Source organism: Adiantum capillus-veneris, chromosome 8 (assembly GCF_014529385.1).
Source record: "Adiantum capillus-veneris isolate H3 chromosome 8, ASM1452938v2, whole genome shotgun sequence".
NCBI lineage: Eukaryota > Viridiplantae > Streptophyta > Polypodiopsida > Polypodiales > Pteridaceae > Adiantum > Adiantum capillus-veneris.
Genome location: NC_140938.1, coordinates 153,425,965 through 153,443,517, shown reverse-complemented (window position 1 = coordinate 153,443,517; position 17,553 = coordinate 153,425,965). Strand labels below are relative to the sequence as shown.

Here is a 17,553-nt window from a genome sequence, read left to right as displayed (position 1 = left end):
TTGGGATAGATTGAAGATCTGTACCGGATTGGACATCTCTTGGTGAAGAATTAGGGCTGAAGTGAGTGCATCTGCCTGAAGTTCTCATCATCTAGAGCATGTCAATCTTTTGAGATTGTCAATCGGAGTTGCAAATGCCGAGATATCAAGCTTTGAAGTTGGTCAGTAGGGCCTGATTCTAAGCATGTTTATCTCCATTGAGAAGTGTGCCATCCGATGTTTTTGGGAGCCCATTTGGGGAGTATGTGAAGTGGGAGAGATCTTAGAGCTCGTTGTCAATGGTGTGGGCCGTTTGGCGGATGGTCAGTGGGCATTGAAACCGATTGGAAAATGACGGCCGTTGCCGTTCACACAGTGCTGGATGTGGCTCTCTATAAGAGATGTGTCGCGTGGCCATTAGTGCCCCCCCACCCCCCCTTTGGAGGGTGAAGAAAAAGAAATGCCCCACTAGCAATATCGCTAGTGGCAAGGCCGAGTTCATGTGGAGAAGGGAGAGCACCGAAGGCTTCTAGAGAGGGAGAAGCTATGAGCAAAGGAAGGAGAGAGAGAGAGAGAGAGAGAGAGAGAGAGAGAGAGAGAGAGAGAGAGAGAGAGAGAGAGAGAGAGAGAGAGAGAGAGAGAGAGAGAGAGAGAGAGAGAGAGAGAGAGAGAGAGAGAGATTGTATTATCGTTCGTGGAGGCCAGATATGACCTATGGGACTTGATGACAGAACATTACAATGGTTGCTTGCCAATGAAGCATGGATACATATCAGTTAAGGACTGAGGGTCCGTCAAAAGGGTAATGAAAATGAAAAGGAAGATGAGGGATGAAACCTAGGGGGGACTCCAATGGAAGGGGGCCCGGTTTAGGAGTTCGAAACTCTTGGATGATGGATTTACCACCTCGGTAGACTGCCCATTTGCCTTGTTTGTGAGGTTCGTGCATCTTCCTTGAGTTCACTTTCTTTGACCTTGAGTTGATTTGGGTCAACTCTTCGGAGATCCAAAGCTTTGTTCCCTTCAGGAGGTAAGACTGGTGTAGTAGCTTCCATCGCTCTTCTCTGTCCTTGAAAGTAAGGATACAATGCTTGGGTGGCACACTTCTATGTGTGTCGTTGATCCAAGAGGTGGTTTTTGGCTTGATAGTTATTTGTTGGAGAATGTCGTTAAGCTTGGTGATTGCATCTTCAAGGGTATCCTCCTCTGTGCACCATGGCGGATGAAGTCCGCCATTTTGAACCTCCATGCCAATGGATTCTTGTAATTGATTTTCTCGTAATGCTGCCTGTACTTCAGGGAAAATCTTTTTATGTGTTTCTTCATGATCTTCTTCCTGGGCTGCTTTGATTTTTGCCTCAGATGCTTTCGCAATTGGAGCTTGGCTCCCGATGTCCTTCATTTCCTCAAGCTTGCTCAAACGCTCTTTCAGTTGAGCATTTTCCGCAATGAGCTCTTGGACTTGGGCCTCTAGGGTTGTGATTCTCGTGTCTTGACGGGCAGCCGGATCCTTCTTTGGTGTTGCTGCAATCGCAAGAAAAGTTTTGCGATTGCGAGCATTTGGTGTCGAAGTCATCGTCTTTTGAGGGTGGGAACAACCTTCTATTTTTTTGAAAATTAGGTTTGTCCTTGTTTTGTGGTGCCGCCTCGTGCCTCTGCAGTTGATATGGGATGCAGCCCGTAGAGGATGCGGGGGCAGGGCGAGGAAGCCGTGTCAAATCGTGAGCAGTAGGGCCAGGCCGTGATGAGCGAGAGAAGTTGACGCCGTTGAGAGAGAGAGGGATGGGTTTCGGGCAAGACTAACGCTGCCAAGGGAGAGAGGGCTGGCTTTCACTCTATGGCAGGCCATGCTGGAGCTTAATGCCTCCCCACAGGGCCGCCCTCGTGTAGGGGGCGACGAGCAGGGGGAGAAGAGCTTAGGGTTCGGATTGAGGCTAACGGAGAGAGAGAGAGAGAGAGAGAGAGAGAGAGAGAGAGAGAGAGAGAGAGAGAGAGAGAGAGAGAGAGAGAGAGAGAGAGAGAGAGAGAGAGAGAGAGAGAGAGAGAGAGAGAGATTCCACTCACCTATAAGAGGCAGTTTCACATGCAAAAATCAAGGATTCAAGTGGACAAGTGTATGATGCTCAAGGGACTTGCTAAATATAGTCAATGGGCTCTATAAAACCCATTAAATGTTTTTAATATTTTTGAGGGTCGAGTTTTTTTTGGAAGGAAATCACAAAGCAGATTTTGGAGCAAGAAGAACAGGAGAAGGAGAGTCTTGAAGGCCATTACGGCAGTGGAGAGAGGGGAACTTCCTTACCACCATCAAGATCACTGCAAGCTATCCATCTACTTCTACTTCTTTTACATAGTTTCTTAAGCTATTTCTCTATTATCAGTATTATGTCGGGTTAACCCGTTTTAAGGGAGCTTAAACTCCTTAATCTAGAACTAATCTAAATTATGACGCCGTTAACGATGCCACTTTGGCAATCAAACATCATATCGTGTTTGTGTTAGCAAATCTATTTATTTCCATACTTTTTGTCATTTCAAAGAAGTTATTAGTCTATTGTATGACAAAAAAGTTATTAGTCTATTGTACGGTGTGGTGCTTCTTCTTCCCCTCTCTTTTCCCACAAAGGACCTTGACGGGTGCATTATGTAACCATGTTAATCTACCACGTGAGTTCAACGGGAGGGATTTTATAATGCAAAAAATTTAGACGGTTCAACAAAGATACGTTAAAAAAAGGAACTTTATATTCGATTTTGAAAAAAACTAAGAGAAGGGGTCATTTTATTCATTCAAACATGTTTAAAAAGGGTTTTCTAATTACTCTAGGAATGCATGTTATGTAGGGGGATACTGAATAGTGCATCCCATGAGCAAAGGTCACCAAACAAAGAGTCCATGGATTTAACTAACTCATGGCCTATATCTCTTCACAACGACTTCATCGCCTTGCTAGCTACAAAGCCCGACACTACATCCGTAAAACAATACACTGGGCTGTCACCATAGGTCTCACTGGATTTTGCAATAGCTGCATGCATACAAGGGATTTCTTTCTCTTTTCCTTTGCGTGTGTTACTAACTACAGTTGCGTGCTTGCTACATTAAGCAGACCAATCTCCAAAATCAATATCCATGGATAAAGAATATATGAAGCTTGGTAGAAACTACTTGGACAATAAGTATATGTCCAAACATAGTGCAACTTAAGTGTCTGGCCTTAAATTTATTCTTGTTAGATTTTGGGATATTCTTTCTATGTTGTCGTTGTGAGAATCATACAGTTTCTCTAGTTCTGCTATAAAATTTGTATGCACACATATGTGTGAGTTTTGTCCATGTGTGTGGTCAACATTACTGAAAGGACATAGGGAGATAGACATGCCAATAACCACCCAACCATACCTACATATAGGCCCTTGGCCCTCCTATATACGGCCCATGTACTGCATGTGTATCTATCGGCCCTTGGCCAGGGCCGTGCCCTCCTATAGTCCTACCCTTGGCATGACATTACTCCCGCCTTGGAGAAGCGTTTTCGTCCGCAAAAACAAAAGTGGTAGGATCTTCATAAGAACACTAATGTTTTCCAAAGTGGTATCCGTCATGGATCTAGCTATTTGTTTGATCAAAACATGGTACAGCAGGAGGTTCAATGCAATCAAGAGTAACATCGTGATTTTGCACATTGTTGTTCTTTTGGAACCATCTAGTGTGTAGACTCCATTTAGAATGCACATGAGCATGCTTAAACGAGCTATCACAACAAAGATGTACCTGAAAGAGTACTGCTTTTCACTTTCCGTGAAAGGAACTTTTTGACATAACTCATCAGCCAAGTAAAAGTCCTTGACTTATTCTCAAATTTCATCAGTAAACAACCCCACCATAACTAGTGTTCAAGGTTGAGAACCTGATTTAAACATGAAGAGACTAAGCCTAATCGCAAACATGCTTTATCTAATGGTAAGCAAACTCCAAGTAGAGTAATAAATGCTTATTAATTGGATTTCTTGGTGCTAATGTACGTACTTTGCATATCCTTTAGCCCAAGATTACACTTTGTAATTTGCCTATCCCCTTGGATAACTGACAGTACTGAGGTGTGTTTCCCCCACGGTTTACAGACAGTCTTCCCAAATGACTAGTAAATGGGAATCACAACATCGTGTAACATTGTTGAGAAATCAACAATGTCTAGAATAACCATCATGGTTAACTTGAAAAATCCACAAATACCCAAACAGAGCTATGACCTCTATTGGTGATTAGTAGACCCAAAAAGTAATCTCATAGAGATACTGCACATAGAGTGAAAAATACTTCATAAGCAACAACTTGATGAATACGCATGTTGTTCCAAATCAACCTTTGCTAAACACTAGGGCCCATAACACCTAGTGTGCATGCATTTAGCAAAAAACAAATCCGAACCTGTATATCCATGGTGATCCTTGCCAATACTTATGGCAAATGTGATGCGCCTAGCACACATTAAAAAGTAATATAAATAGTCTTGAAAAGAAACTAAATACTTTCAGTTGCAATCTTTTGCAAGCCTTGCTGAAACGTCTGAACCATAATAAAAGGTGAAACAATGATCACTTCTAGGTACAAACAATGAAACTTTTTCATTAACAACTTAGAGCCTTGCTATATGTATAGACAACCATCTGTAATGTTGTTTAGCAGTGCTTGTACCTGAACAAGTCATTCTAAGTATCCGATAATTTTTGGCCACCAAAATTGCTCATAATACGTCGTGCTAAAAATGGTCTAAAAAACAAATTTAACCAGCACCTAGGGACTTTTTTGTGACACATACTTGAAATAATGGGCGCCAATGTCAGTCCAGAGACTCATATTCTCCACATGTGGAATATGTCTCATGTAAGGATGTTTAAAAAAGAACGTCCTTCAAGTACAAGATGTACTTGTGTGTGGAGGTAACTCTAAACACTCCGTGACAAGAGTGTGAGGGACCCTCATTCATTGCTCCACACTAGCTAAACCGAACTCCTTAAGTCCCTAGACCATGTTGTATCCCATGTGACAACATGTGCCAAATCGAATCCTACAAGTGGATTCATAACAACATAATGTACATTGGACACTACGGCCCAAAATAATTGTTTCAACATGCCCTTGGCATGGCCCTAGGGATTGAACTGAAATTTCAGTTACCCGTATTCAAATGCACAGGAGTACGTCTCCCAAGTGTGAAAAAACCAAGCAACATTGCACTAGAAACCCTAGGTGTTGCCTTCGCAATCCAAACCCGTTGGGTAGAATCTATGTAGTCAAACCACTTGGTAAGACCCTTTGTAGAAATTGCTCAACTAGCAGGTAACACTAACCAACATATTTAACCATGTACAGAATGATGAGAATCAACTTGAAAAGTTAAAGTTGTCCAGTTACCCCTGATAGATTGCGGACTTCTTTCCTTGAAAGTACAACAAGAATAGATCAAACTAAGATCTTCAATGCCTATGGAGTAATGAAGTAACCATCCGCGGGGTTGTATCCCAAAATAGTATGTCCATAGACACTCCGTAGTTCTATAGAAGGAGCAAGAAATTAGCAAAAGTGAAATGCCTAGCTCTTATGGACAGTCATGCTGTCTCAACTGAATTCTGCATTGATACTTCCTTGTAGAGATCAATTGCTGTGAGTGGAAGATTATGAAAAACTCAACTTGAGTGTTGCACTGAAAACATGTAGTGCAAGAATGAAACCCTAGACATCTGTACTGACAAGACTCTTGCTTGTCCAGTAACGTCGATGTGTACTCTCTGGGTAGAGTGTTCGATCTTGAAAACAATCACCCAAAGAATGTCAATAGTTAGTTCTTACCCTTGGCGTGACAATGGCTCTTAGCCAATGTAGCTCATAGCCATTATGAAAATTAGTGTTCAATGGACAAACCGATGAAGACTAATTTGAGTAGCATCTTAGCCATGTTTTAGCTGAGAGGTAGAGCACCTTGGCTCAGGCTGACTCACGAGCAAAACATGTATCAAAAGCTTCTTAGAAGATTTTCATTATTCACCTAGAGAGAGAGAGAGAGAGAGAGAGAGAGAGAGAGAGAGAGAGAGAGAGAGAGAGAGAGAGAGAGAGAGAGAACAATAGCATGTTGGGCTAAGGAACTTTCCTTAAGTTTTTAGAGTGTGTACCCAAGCTGTGTGCTCTTACGCATCTTATGCCTAAATTGCAGCTTATCGTATAAGCATTCCACAGTTTTCCGGTATGACTCTCTCATCGAGAGAGGTAACAGAACAACAGAAAACTCATTCTGACCCACCTGCCATGGAGGGGTCGTGATTGTATGAGGAAACCTTAGCATTGTCACTTTGCCCGTAAAATAAGTCCTAGATTTAGGTTCCTTTTATTGTTGTTGTGTGTTGATAGCAACCAATAATCATATTAAACAATCCATCCTTAGTATATCCTTGACAGAGTTGCGAGTGTGATAGCGGAAGCGTTATTCATGAGGCGGTAGAATTGAATCCACCTAACTAGCATGCCTTGCATGCAAAATTGTAAGCCCTTGCCGAGAGTGATGGCCGCAAACATGAGAGCCAAAAAAAAATGTCTTGCTGGCTTCACGTAAAACTGTCAAAGCACTTTGCTTTGCACAACATATAATATTGTCCAAAATAAATGTGAAAACAAAAAAAAAAGCAAAACTTCAAATTGTCTAGTTCCTGGTCATCCCGTTGTAACCAGCTGTCTTGAAATATTGAAGAAAAAACGCGTTGGAAGATGGTTCATAGCCATAGCTGCTGCGAGAGAGAGAGTTGTCGTGTATATCATATACACCCTCTTTGCATGTAATGAAAGAACACGCTGACAAATTCCTCCAAGGTTTAATGCTCATAGCATAAGCCAAAGGAGAAACGTTCAATGCAAGATGCCGAATTGGAAGCTTTGCTTTCCTTAACAACTTATGGAGTTCAGGTTTCTGGTAGGTTGCTTGATTCCGACGCATAGCCAGATGAACTGTGCACGGGAGTTAGCATATGTATCATATACACCTACATGGAATTGAAAATCATGGCAATTTTTTCCCAATTCGTATGCTAAAAGCATATTCCAAACTGTGGAAAGCGCAATGCCAAATACCAAAAGGGAAGCCTTGCTTCACATAAGTACTCATGTAGTTCTGATTGGGATAGCAAACAGATACTCTTGCCAGTTTACTCTTGCCAGTTGACAAGGGCATTGCAAAATAAAGTCGACCTTGTCAAGCATTCACAGCTAATCGACCATGTCGAATTGTATGATGTATTGAATCAAAAGAAAAAATTCGTGCAAAGTATGTACCTTGTACCTGATTGGCTGGATTATTGTAATCCTGAGGATTTGTAGATGGAGCTCTACTCCCAGGATGGTGTAGAAAACTTGTTGAAGCACGCTTCCCGACAATGGGAGGGTCATGTCGTTGTCTGATTTCATGAATGATAGACAACTCGCCTAGGAGCCATGTCCCATAGTGCATTGACCTTCATTGCCACCGCTGCTTGTTGATCAAGCTCGATCCTTGTGCTCCATCTAGACCTTGGTCAAGTCAAGCCACGAGCACATCCCTTGGATTAAAGCTCCCTTTGAGCATCTTTAGAACCTGCTATTTGTTGATTTTTCTTGGAGAACTAGGCTAACACTTTGTGTTGCCGAGTACATGTATTACTAGGCCAGTTACAGCTTTCAGCAACCACCCAAAACACACTTTGATTTGCACTTCACTGTGGCATTTGCATATTGTTGAAGGTTCATATCCTTAGTTCTACACATGCTTTAAACCAAATGCTTTCCAATGTCATTCTTGCACCTTGCATTCCCTACATGTCTCCGGTTTTCCAATGTCATTCTTGCACCTTGCATGCCCTACATGTCTCCCTTACTGGTGGTGCTAAGTACTTTTCGTTCTCTGTCAACGATCGTATGTCCAACAAGTTCTTTAGAGTTTCCATTTACGATCGTCTTTAACTATTGTAGCTCGAAATACTCGAGCCTGTTGATCCTTGGCTCTATGGGAGTGGCCTTCGTGTGTAGAGTAGCTTGCTGTCTACAAAACCAAACTCTGTGGGAACTGGCTCTTGTCCAAGAAAACCTAAGGTCACTTAAGTGACCTTGTGTAAACACCTTGCAGCCACCATGGTAGACTGCATGCATCGAGCAGAGGGGGAGGATCCATCGCGCGCAGGGGAGTTGTCAACTGATCAAGGCGGCCGAGTGACGAACCGGCACGCCTGCTCTCCAGCACGTCAAACGAGCTCCTCAGCGATAGTTTTTGTGCAGGTAGCAGTTTTCGTGCAGATTGACAAGCAGGCCCTCTCGCCTAGCAAGGGATTATCATACACGCCACGACCCCGACCCCCTGCTTAGCTTCCTTGCACATCACAGCCGCATGTGCCTCGACCCCGATCGCTTGCTTAGCCTCCTTGCACACCATGGTTGCATGTTCATGCGAGACATGCACGTCTCGTTCCTATGAAGGAGAGAAGAATTTGGAGAGGTGGAGGCCATGCCCCATGCTGAGAGAGAGAGAGAGAGAGAGAGAGAGAGAGAGAGAGAGCGAGAGAGAGAGAGAGAGATAGATTCCTTCCCCCTCCTCCATAGCTCTCCCTTCTTCCATAGCTCTGATACGAGTGAAAGGACATAGGAAGATAGACATGCCAATAACCACCCAATCATACCTATATAGAGGCTCTTGGCCCTCCTATATATAGCCCCTATACCACATGTGTATCTATAGGCCCTTGGCCAGGGCCGTGCCCTCCTATAGTCCTACCCTTGGCATGACAATTACAACTTATTAGTGTAGTATATGTGGACTAAGTGAGGGCTGTCTTTTTGGTTGTTTGCATTATGTTATGTGTATTAGAAAGTGTTTAAAAAACATTAGGAAAATCAATGTCGTGTGTACTATTTGCTTTTTGCTTTCTCCTTATCTGACAACGTTACTGTTTGTTTCTACTTCATTGATGTAGAATAGCATCTTCATGCATGACCTTTCTTAGTTATGCAAGGTCTTCTTTTGGGTTGCTCTTAAATATCCAAGAAGTTGAGTTGTTTAAGGGATCTTTTTGGTACTCTTTTCAAGGGATCCAAGGGTTTGTTTATTCTGATGATTCATTTGTAGGCCTTTAATATGCAAATGTATGGGGTTTCCTCTTTTAGTATAAGGGTTCCATGTTGTCACTACGGTTGGCTATCATGATTTTGCATATGGTCTCCAAAGATGTAGAGAAGGCAGTAGGTGAGAGGTTGGCTTATGTATAGATATACACAATTGATTAGGTTCGTGTTCAGCATATGGTCTCATAGAGTAAATTAATTGAATTATATACCTAAAAGGGCATAGTTGTAAGAAAAGTTATGTTTATGTATCTACAACACAAAATAATGGATTTTTCTAGATCAGCTTTCAATTCAAACTGTGCCATCAAATAGATTGGTGTCGTCTATTTATGAAAGTACAAGGAAGTCTTTTTTTCTCAGAAAAATCATGAACTCATGGAAATATATTTAGAAAATATGAAAAAATGAACATGTACCTAGCAAGGGTGTGAGAGTCTATACACTAGTGCACAATACCCAACTAGAGGTAGTTTCCGAGGGGGGAAATCAACATGGGTGACCACAATAGTAAAATTTGCACAAATAATAGACCCATTGGTATTCCATTCATAGACAACTCCATCATAATAATCAAGCAGGGAGAGCACCTGGTTCAACATCATGGCTAAAAACCCCTTGATGATCTTTCTAATCATCTTACATTAAATTCTCTTTTCTTGTTACCGCATGCAGCATTGCCGCCGAAGGCAACGGTAGATATTCACAATTCCTAATGCATAACATCACAATGATAGCCTCGAGAGCGAAGTAGATGTAGGTGGACACATAGGCCACACTAGTTTTTCCCAAGGTCTAGCTGCCCACAAGCAGTATTACCATAGGTACCCTCACCCCTAAACACTAGCCACACTCGACTTCCACCCTCCAATGGTATTGTCTCGGTGCTCACAAGTACTAACTACATATATGTGGACAAATAGGCCACACTAGTTTGGCCTGAGGTCTGGCTATCCACCAACAATATGACCATAGGTACCCTCAATCCTAAACACTAGATAGACTCAAACACCCACCCTCCAATGGTATGCTCTCTATGCACAATTCATCTCTACCACACCTTATATAGGTAGCACCAAAAACACAATTATAAGCTAGTTGGCATCTTATGCCAAGTACGTGCAGAAGGGGTAGGGAAAGGACCTGCAGTGTCCTTTCCTCATAATGCAAGTGACCGATTGGCAACCCGCGTAGGCAGAGAGCCATGGGGAGCTGCATTGTGGGGGCAAGGACACTGCAAGTCCTTTCGCAACCATCAAAGTGTGGGAGGTGGGGAGCCATGTACGTAGTGTTTTCTGACTGTGCAAGAGCACGAATATCCGATGTCATTGGCTCACGTTGAGCTCGCGATGCAATTATTGGAGGAGGAAGCCTCCAACAAAATAATGACCTACGATGACACGGCCTTCAATTATTGGAGGAGGAAGCTCCCAACAAAATATTATGTGCGCTAGTGTGGCATGCAATGATTGAAGGAGGCATGCAATATTCGTTCCGACTGCTGAAGTGCCACATAATGATTCACAATGATGGGCTGAGATTTCAACTGCTGAGTTGCAAACCATTCATTGGTGTGCAAACTGTCAAGTACGCCTCTCACATTATGAACGTTGACATGCCATTCATCTGAAGGCTCTTCAGATTGATTCTATCCAGTAATACAGTTTGGATGGACGGCCAAGATGGCTGCCCCCAACCCCCAACCTTGATGACTAGTGGATTTTGCTTCACGCTTGACAACTCACACATCTTAGTTTAGCAATTGGAGCCATTTACTATGGCCACTTCTAGCTTTGATGGTGATTACAAGATAGAATATACAGTTCTACAATTCATTATATGTGGCTTAGACTCCTTCTTTTGTTGCGTGTTATCATGTAAACTTTACAAAACTACACTCCTTAAACAAGTAATGCTACTTATCAAACTTAGAAGAGTCCCTAGTACTAGGAGTTTTAGTTAATTTTCAAGTAGATTTTTGGTAATATTTTAATCTCTCTTGAGTTAGATAGACAAAATGATTAAAATGTCATCATGAAATCAATCCACAACAATAAAAAAACTTGTTGAGTTTTACTAGTTTTAGAATGAATTGTTTAGGTCTCCCAATCTAAAAAAAATAAAATTTCTTTAAAAACATATATTAAGTGCATAAGTGAAGGGAGAGTTTAGGAAATGAAGGGTGAGTTTAGGAAACGAAAAGACACATGAAGGTGGAAAGTAAAAAGACATATGAAGGTGGAAAGTCAAAAGACCTTTTGTGTCCATATAAAGAGGTGTTTCCCTTTTTCTATATTTTTCCTTTAGTGTTTTCTTCTCTTCAAAGTGTCCTCTCTCTCTCTCTCTCTCTCTCTCTCTCTCTCTCTTTTCCGTCCTTCCCAACTAATACTATTGCAAATCTACGTGCTTCGTTATTGCCCGTTGCTACCCGCTATAGACTACCACATTGTTTTTGTTGTTGTTGAGGGAATATTTGAATTAGGAGTACCTTTTAATTTTTTGAATTAACTAGGCATTACTTCAAAGGTGTAATACTATAGATATCTCGCAAGTTGCATCTTTAAAAAATTTCTTATATTAGAAAGAAGAATAAATCCTAAACAATCAATTAGGTCGCCCCAATCTCAAAAGAATAAAAATTCTTTCGAAACATATTACTTGCATAAGTTAAGGGTGAGTTTAGGAAATGAAAAGACACATGAAAGTGGAAAGTCAAAAGACGAATGAAGATGGAAAGTCAAAGGACAAATGAAGATGGAAAGTCAAAAGACCTTTCGTGTCCATATAAATAAGTGTTTCTATGCTCTTTCATTTTTCCTTTAGCGTTTTTTTCTAAGTTAGCGTTTTCCTCTCTCTATCTCTCTCTCTCTCTCTCTCAATGTTGTATTCATATTTCTTAGTTAATATTAATGAAAATATATATGCTTTGTTATTGCCCGTCGTTACGTCTATAGATCAATGCATGGTTTTTTTTGTTTTTGAGTGGAATCTTTGAATGAGGAGCACCTTTTAATTTTTTTGAAGCCATTAGGAATACCTTTTATGGAATACATTTTAATCAATATCATGAACGTTCAAAATAATCCAAAATAGTATTAACGCAAAGTAATATGTATATATCTTGAAGACCATGCTAAATCTAAGTTAGAAAAACGTAAATTGTACAAATTATGACTACTACTACAACATGCATAATTGGATATTGATATCAACTAGATATAATAAAAATTTAAAAGACGTACCAGAAAATTTCATAACCTCTCCTAGGAAAGGAGGTCTCGGTGAACTCTTGTTCTTGATGATATTCATACTCGAAAAGCCAAAGTAGAAATCCAGTGAATATAAAAGTTCCAAGAATTGTGCACCACATTCTCAAAGTAAAGGGGAGTCCAAAAAAATTCCACTTGTAAGCCACATGATTCTGATGTGCTGCTTTGGCGATAATAACAATACCAGATTCCATATATCCATGAGTAAAGTCAACATTAAAAGCTCGTCCTGAACTTATCGTTACATCTCCTACCACAGCATCATAATACTGTGTGTAATAATAACAAACCATCATTAAGGTTGAAAGGATTTCTACAAACAAAATAAATCTGAAAAAAAAACTTTTTTTGAAAATCGACCAATTACTACACAATGTGAATTACATGTTTTATGATTAATGATAGATTTGTCTCACTCTCCAAGGAACGAGAGTAAAAAACATAAAATTCCTGATGCGTTTTCTCTCTCTCTCTCTCTCTCTCTCTCTCTCTCTCTCTCTCTCTCCTACGTGGCCAACTACATAGCACACTCGCTGCCACGGATGCATCTGAGAGTGCCACATACATGGGAGGGGGGGTCCCTTCCCCCTTTATATCCCGGGGATTCCACTATGTAAAAATTTCATATAGCACGTGCGAACAAGAGGTATTTAAATAATCCCTTACTTGTATATTTTCAAGTATTATACGTACCCCTTATGTATGCATTTTGGTAAAAAACACTAGCCCTTATGTATGAAAATTTTCACTTTCTCAATTAAAAACCCTTTACGTAAGTACATTTTTTTGTAAATGTACCTATTTATAAATCCCTTATTTTGTTCGCATGTGCTACCTTACATATTTCATAGTGGATGTCCCGGGACTTTATATAGAGTATACATATCCAGGGTGGGCCAACATTAAGGGGACATGCTAGGGAGAGTGGGAGTCCGAAGACAGACACGCATATACACCCACCAATTAGAGTTGTGCTTCGTCAAGAAGGCATATGATGTGGTTCAGTTGACAAAGATTTGGGACAACTGGAGTCTTGTGCATCTCTTCTTCCTTCCCCTCATTCAATTTTGTTGGGTGGCAAAGTGAAAAGGTTGTTTTCTTATCCTAGGTGACGTATATCTAGCTTCTTTTGAGAATTGAACTCTATATACACCCTGCTCTCTCCTCTCTCTTCGCCAACCTCCTCTCTCTAGAGGTTCATTTGGAAGACTCCAAATTTGAATCTCTCTCAATATCTCTCTCTAGATTTTGTCTTCGTAATTGTCTCTCTCTAAACTCGCCAATCCATGATTTGCTTCTTTCTTTAATGGCCAAAAGCTTTTCAACCTCCCTCGGATGACTCATAGAGTCATCTCTCTCTCTCTCTCTCTCTCTCTCTCTCTCTCTCTCTCTCTCTCTCTCTCTCTCTCTCTCTCTCTCAGCTTGTCTCTACGTAGATCCCACCATTATGCACATTGCCATTCTGTTGTGAATCTGAGCAAGTTGTGTTGTGTGCACGAGCGTCTTCTCTCTCTATGCACATTTGCTAACCATAATGCACAATGCCACACTCTATATTGCATGCCTTCTCTCTCTATGCATATTCGCTTAAGAATTTACCTACATCCACACCAGGGCTCGAATTAAAAACTTTTTTCCAAAAACTTGAAAACCTTTAGAAGTAAAAAATTAAGAGGGATTTTTTGACTAAAACCCTCCAGAAGTTGTAAGTTTTTCCGATCTTCAAATAATCTTTTCAAAAGTAAATCTCAAAATTTGAATGTGGGATTACACTAAACTATCGAGCACTGCGATTGTGCTCGCCTTGTCTCTCTACCCACCACAACCGTTAACCTATGTTTGACAGCGGCTTCCGCCCGTCCCCTTCAAGAGAGCCTTTGTAAGTGTGAGGAAGGTGGTAGCAGTTGCAAAGACACTCAACTACCATCTCCACATGCCTCTTGCAACTATCAATCTCTGTCTCTCTTTCCGACAACACTCTAGGCATGGTAAGTGACCATGTCTTTCCCCCTCTCCACTGCCTTCCTCTTAATTCTCCTCTTGTAGCGTCAACCTAGTTGATGATCACCAAGGTTGAATGCAAGCCGCAGTCAGGAGACTTGTCGATGGTGGTAACCTGAGAGCATGCATTTAATGAGCTTCCATGAGATGGCCCGAGCATGGTCACGTGCATGGCGGCAAAGTTGAACACCATGCCCACCAAGAAGGAGTGCATCCGGGACACCCATCGTAAAACTTGCGCTCCCGCAAGGTGTGATCTTTGAGTCCAATCTGTTTGGAGAGGAAGCGAGAGAGAGGGTGTGTGTGTGTGTGTGTGTGTGTGTGTGTGTGTGTGTGTGTGTGTGTGTGAGAGAGAGAGAGAGAGAGAGAGAGAGAGAGAGAGAGAGAGGCAAGCTTAGAGGAGGGAGCTTTTATGTCCAACGGCACATGATTAAAGATAATAGAAAGCAGTTGGTGTTTTCACTAAGAATGCAAAGATGAAACTGGAACAAAATAAGGGCTCATTGCAACTAGCAATGCAAAGATGAAACTGGAACAAAATAAAGGCTCATTTCAATGAGCCCTTATTTTGTTCCAGTTCCATCTCTGCATTGCTAGTGAAAACAGGAACTTCTTTCGAATCTAATTCAAGCATGTTCTTTATCTCCCTATTACCTTTAATCATGTGCCGTTGGACATAAAAGCTCCCTCCTCTGAGCTTGCCTCTCTCTCTCTCTCTCTCTCTCTCTCTCTCTCTCTCAAAGCGCTTTCAATGCAACATGCAATCTTTTGACTTACTTTGAACTTTGGAGCACCACCGGTTGTAGTGTCTCTCTCTCTCTCTCTCTCTCTCTCTCTCTCTCTCTCTCTCTCTCAAAGCGCTTTCAATGCAACATGCAATCTTTTGACTTACTTTGAACTTTGGAGCACCACCGGTTGTAGTGTCCTCTCTCTCTCTCTCTCTCTCTCTCTCTCTCTCTCTCTCTCTCTCAAAGCGCTTTCAATGCAACATGCAATCTTTTGACTCACTTTGAACTTTGGAGCACCATCGGCTGTAGTGTCCTCTCTCTCTCTCTCTCTCTCTCTCTCTCTCTCTCTCTCAAAGAGCTTTCAATGCGACATGCAATCTCTTGACTTACTTTGAACTTTGGAGCACACCGGATGTAGTGTCCTCTCTCTCTCTCTCTCTCTCTCTCTCTCTCTCTCTCTCTCTCTATGTGTCACTAGGTTAGCAGGGCACACTGGTCGAACTCCACAACATGCAACACGTGGCCAAGGAAGGGACCGAAATCCCTTCCCCCATTATACATAGTATAGATTGTCACAACCACCGTGCATGTCTATCTATCATAGCATAAGTATTGAATGGTGTAAGGACTACCACATTTCTTATCTTTTTGCACACCAAAACAAGGGCTTTCAATTATAAAGCCCCAAGGCAACCACTTTTCAAAATGGGTATCATATTATCACGAGTTAATATGAGAGGATTATCAATAGTCACAAGCGTATACTTGTATGCATACATTAGGACGGGGTGGTTTTTTTAAAATAAAATCCAAGCGTAAATATGTGAGGTATGTCGATGTATTATTAATAATCTCTTGAACGCACATAATACAGGGAGCTTTCTAGGAGTGATTGCCCTAGAAGGCTAGGTTGGAAGCAAATGAATTAGAGACATGTATATATAGATAAAGGCAATAGCATGATAGCCCGTCCAAGTTTTACTAATGACAGCCTATGCAAACAAAAGAAACTTTTAGAATGAGGTTAAAGTTCCATTTCTCAAACATAACAACCATGGTTACTAGTTAGTTTATTGGCCTTTCGTACCGTTGCCCCATCTTGTAAGGGTCAGAGGGCATGTAGGAGAACTCTATTGATGTGAAGTACAATATGGCCCATGGGAGCTGCACGAGTGAAAGGCTTGCTCTCGCACCTCTTGAAAGCTGTGTGTGTCTGTGTTGCCCCGCGGGAGAGAGAGAGAGAGAGAGAGAGAGAGAGAGAGAGAGAGCTCACCCCGTTGGCGACACCTTTGACCATGTGATCATAGTCGAGAGTGCTATTACTGTTGTAAGAGCTTGCGGAGAAGTTGAAGCAGGTGTAATGGATGGTGGTAGAGGAGAGGGAAGGGGGCTCAAGGATGGAGAGGGCAGTCTCAAATACATCAATACAGAAGCCGCTGACTCGAGATGGATCGGAGCAGTTGACGAACTCGCGAAGGGATTCTGCAGGGATGTTGGGCACGAGAACCTTGAGCTGGGCCTCCTCTTTGGTGGAGACGCGGCGAGGAGAGAAGCCAGAGGCAGGGCAGGACTTGATGGGGTGGGCGATGGCGCCTGATGCAGAGAGGCAGGGGAAGAGGGAGATGAGGAGGGGGAAGAAGAGGGATAAAGCCGTTCTAGACATCCTTTCGAAAGCAGGCTTAGAAGTGAGATGGTATTGCACGTTGCTCGCGTTGTAGCGAACTGTTTGTAACACCGCAGTCATAAAAGGGCCTAAGTGATTAGGTCTTGACTCATAACTTTTCAAACCGCAGGACCCACAGTAGGCCTGGTACCATACTCACTTTAGACTCGTTGCATTGATCTCTACGTCTTGAGCCCAATGCAACGACCCTAAAGTACTTGACAAAGAGCCTCGAGTTTTTGTAGTCATGACTCATGAGCTCCTATATGATGACTCTTAGGCTAGGTTTAGACAACCCTACAGAAATGCAACCCAACTTGAAGGTGCATGGCGACTCTTCATTGGCGCAAAAGAATATCACATAATTCTTGACCCATAATTTAACCGATACCAATACCTATCTTCTAGAGCTTTATGCATAACCATCCATAACAAATTGGTTGTGCTTTGATGCACCAAAAAAAGCTCATACTATTTTAGACATGTACCTCCATTGAGCCTCAAACTAGCAAATGGATCACTTTTTATTTATGTTCCAACTACAGCTACAAGAATGGCCACAAAGATGGAGAAGATGAAGCAAAAACTCAAGAGCACATAACACAAGAAGTAGTATTGCTGACTATGCAAATGCAAAGATAAGGCTTTCCGTATAGTGATGGGGGTATATACAAATCGGGGGAAAGAAACCTCCTAGTGAAGGAAATACTCACCCAACACTCATAAGCATGTTCACAGCTATGAAACACATTGTAGCGTGTTGTTTGTCAATCA

At 41.8% G+C, this 17,553-nt stretch overlaps 1 protein-coding gene across 1 annotated transcript in view; it reads right to left on the bottom strand.

Moving 5' to 3' along the window:
• LOC147453191 (glutamate receptor 3.5-like) overlaps positions 1-16,860 on the bottom strand; it is a 91,858-nt gene extending 74,998 nt beyond the window's left edge. Inside the window, exons 1-2 of the mRNA XM_086518662.1 lie at positions 16,390-16,860; positions 12,361-12,656 (exon numbers count right to left, since the gene is read on the bottom strand). Coding sequence (XP_086374788.1) covers positions 12,361-12,656; positions 16,390-16,860 — 767 coding nt within the window. The remainder of the gene's footprint in view (positions 1-12,360; positions 12,657-16,389) is intronic.
• Positions 16,861-17,553: the final 693 nt, after the last annotated feature.